General features: G+C 49.3%; 1 protein-coding gene across 1 annotated transcript in view; it reads left to right on the top strand.

Annotated features, from left to right (window-relative positions):
- The first annotated feature begins 332 nt into the window (after positions 1 to 332).
- Positions 333 to 2,870, top strand: part of MTREX (Mtr4 exosome RNA helicase) — a 51,078-nt gene continuing 48,540 nt past the window's right edge. Inside the window, exons 1-3 of the mRNA XM_052778651.1 lie at positions 333 to 533; positions 913 to 1,044; positions 2,739 to 2,805. Coding sequence (XP_052634611.1) covers positions 415 to 533; positions 913 to 1,044; positions 2,739 to 2,805 — 318 coding nt within the window. The 5' untranslated portion in view covers positions 333 to 414. The remainder of the gene's footprint in view (positions 534 to 912; positions 1,045 to 2,738; positions 2,806 to 2,870) is intronic.

Here is a 2,870-nt window from a genome sequence, read left to right as displayed (position 1 = left end):
TCCGGGCACAGGCGCTCGGCACCGCCCGCCGCTCCCCATTGGCCAGCGCCGCTCGCTCGGCACCGCCCCCCGCCTCTCATTGGTCAGCGCCTGAGGGAGGGCACCTCGCCGCCGCCAGGCCTCCGAGGCCTGGCGTAAATCGGGTTCCGGGGCAAGGGCCGCTGCCGGCTGCGAGGGGTTGTGGGAAGGGCTGGCCCCGGGGGCGCGTGTGCGCTGACGGGAGGCTTACGGTGCCCCAGGGTTGGCGGGGTGGGATCGGGATCGGGCCCTGCGTGGGGCTGCCGGTGCCCGGGGGCGGCAGGCGCGTCTGTTTCTCCTCGGGTTGCAGCGCCCGGGGAGGGGCGGGAAGGATCCGGGGGTGGGGAGTGGGGGGGACGCCGTCCCGCGTGAGGTATTGTGGGACCGGCGGGGAAGATGGCGGACGCGTTCGGGGACGAGCTCTTCAGCGTGTTTGAGGGGGACTCGGCCGCCGCCGCCGCCTCCGGCGCCAAGAAGAGCAAAGCGGGCGCCACCGAAGGCGCCAGGAGACCGGGGTGAGGGTGCGCTGGCGGTCGGGGGAGCAGGGCCGGGGGTGCTTTGGCGGCTGAGGCTCGGGCCGCACTGCTGGGCCTGGCTTCTGCCAGCTTGTTTGAGCTACTGAACCCTCTCGGTACCGGGGGGTCGCTGCAGCCTGGAGGGACACCCTTTCCTGGGATCTCTGGCCCCAGGGCTGTGGCCAGCCCCGGCGCAGTGGGCGGTGGGGGAGCGCGGGGACCTGGAGACAAGCTCGTCCGGGAAGTGATTTGAAAACCCACGGCGGTCTTCGTGGGTGGAGTTCCACGGCTTGTGCCCCGAGTGCAACGTGATCACCGTTGCCCGTAGGACACACGTAAAAGAGGCAAACTTTAAATTTTTTGCGTATTTGTGTTGCAGAAGACAACTGGAGGAAAAATCTTCAGTAGCTGTGGCAGGGAAGCCCAAAAGGGAAATCGAGGTCGATAGCACTGAAGATGCCGTTTTGGGAAAGAAACCAAAATTGGAAGACGTTGTATCAGAAGATGTTAAGTAAGTGCCCAGCTTAATGTGTAAGGAAATCATAGCAAAATGCACTGGTTAGCTATATGCCAGTGCTGAATAGTTGATATAAGCAGCTTTGCAGTGTGTTCATATAAAGATGAATTTGCATATGAAGTTGATTTTCTATTATCTGTATAAGTGAAGGTGTGCTAGCAGTACAGTTTCAGCAGTGAGAAGTACTGGGTATGTTTAAAATAATATTGTGAACAGATAGGCAACTGGAATATGAAACGTTTATGTATTTGTGGTTACTGCATATGGATCGGTGGTTCTTGGTCAAAGCCATCGTGTTGATTTTAGGCATATAGCAAGAGATAAGTAGTGAGGCATATGGGAGGAGGCAGGCTTCCTTCCTACCACCCCACCGAAAGACATAATTGGCTTGCGAAACAGGAAGAAGAATTTGACCAAGGAGACAGAAGCGAGATTTTTCAGGCATGTAGGATTATAACTGCAGCAAATATTTGGAATCTTAAGTATGGATATGCTTTTAAATGTGAGCACAAATGGTAGGTATTTGATATGGAGGCGTGGGGGTATACTTGGACATGTCAACAGCTGGGGAGATAAGGCAGCTGAAGGGAAGCCAGAATGCCATTTCTGTGCTTTGGGATCTGCATGTCTCTTCCTCTTCTCTTTCCAGACCTTCATGATGGGTATTATGAGGGGTTTTGAAAACAGATTGAAGGGACAGTGTGGGCACTTTTTCACCTTAGTGTATCTTACAAAATTCTTGGGAACTTGGAAGTTTGTGTTGGTTCAGAAAATGATTAGGAGTGTTCATGGAGTAAAAATTCATCCAGAGCTGCCAAATGCAGGTATGCATCTCCTAGCTCAAGATGTAGAAAACTCTATTACAGAAATAAAAATTATGTGCTTGCTGTGTTCTTATACTTTTCTCTGAGTGATGTATTACTGACTTCTGTCAGACAGAATTCTGGTCTGGATTGTCATTTGGTCGTATATGGTCTTACGTTTTGGTCATTTGGTCTTACATTTTTCTTAAGTTCAAGGTAAGATTTTCTGAGAGAGTCATGACTCCTTCTGAGAACACTGTAAACAGAGGATACCTATGTAGAAGCAAAACAGAACCAAAGTCAACATTTTAAGTCAGTTTAAGTGTTAGTGGTCTCAGTAGAACATGTACTTGCCCACAGCAGCTTACTAAGTATGTTAAAACCATCAGAAGAAACCACTGTTTTATGCAGTGAGACACTTACCCCCTCTTGTGGCCATGAGAGAGGGACTGGTAAAGAAAAGAGGGGTCTCGTCCTCAGGCAGCTGCTTGGGATGCTTCAGGCTGCTGTTATTTGGTGTCATGACTAGTAGCAAGAATACAGGTCTTGAATCTTACTTTGTTGTATGTTGAAAAAAAGTCCCCATTTAATCAGAAAACTTCACGTGTACCAATGTGATCCAAGTGCTCTTTTGTGGTGCAAGTTTTTAAGGTGTTACAAATCCCAAAGCAGTAGCTAAAGTAGATTTATATAGTAGCAAAATTTTAATGGTTACAGGTATTCTTAGTCCTGGTGGTAGTCTCTGCCAACTGTCCATTTCGAGTTTGTGCATCCTTTTTTTAACATTGCAGTTGAAGTAGACATGAAGTTGCAACATTTTTGCATTTGTAAAGAAAACAGGATTTTTAAATACCTTTTTGGCAATCCTAACTCATATGTTTTTAGTCTTGCAGACCTGATGCCTCAAGTAAAGGTGCAAGCTGTGGAAACTGTTGAAGGTTGTACACATGAGGTAAGTGCAGTGAAAATGCACATGGAAAGTATAGGCTCGTTTTCATAGAATTATATGTATTACTG

Source organism: Harpia harpyja, chromosome Z (assembly GCF_026419915.1).
Source record: "Harpia harpyja isolate bHarHar1 chromosome Z, bHarHar1 primary haplotype, whole genome shotgun sequence".
Lineage (NCBI taxonomy): Eukaryota > Metazoa > Chordata > Aves > Accipitriformes > Accipitridae > Harpia > Harpia harpyja.
This window is presented reverse-complemented; position numbering and strand designations above follow the sequence as displayed.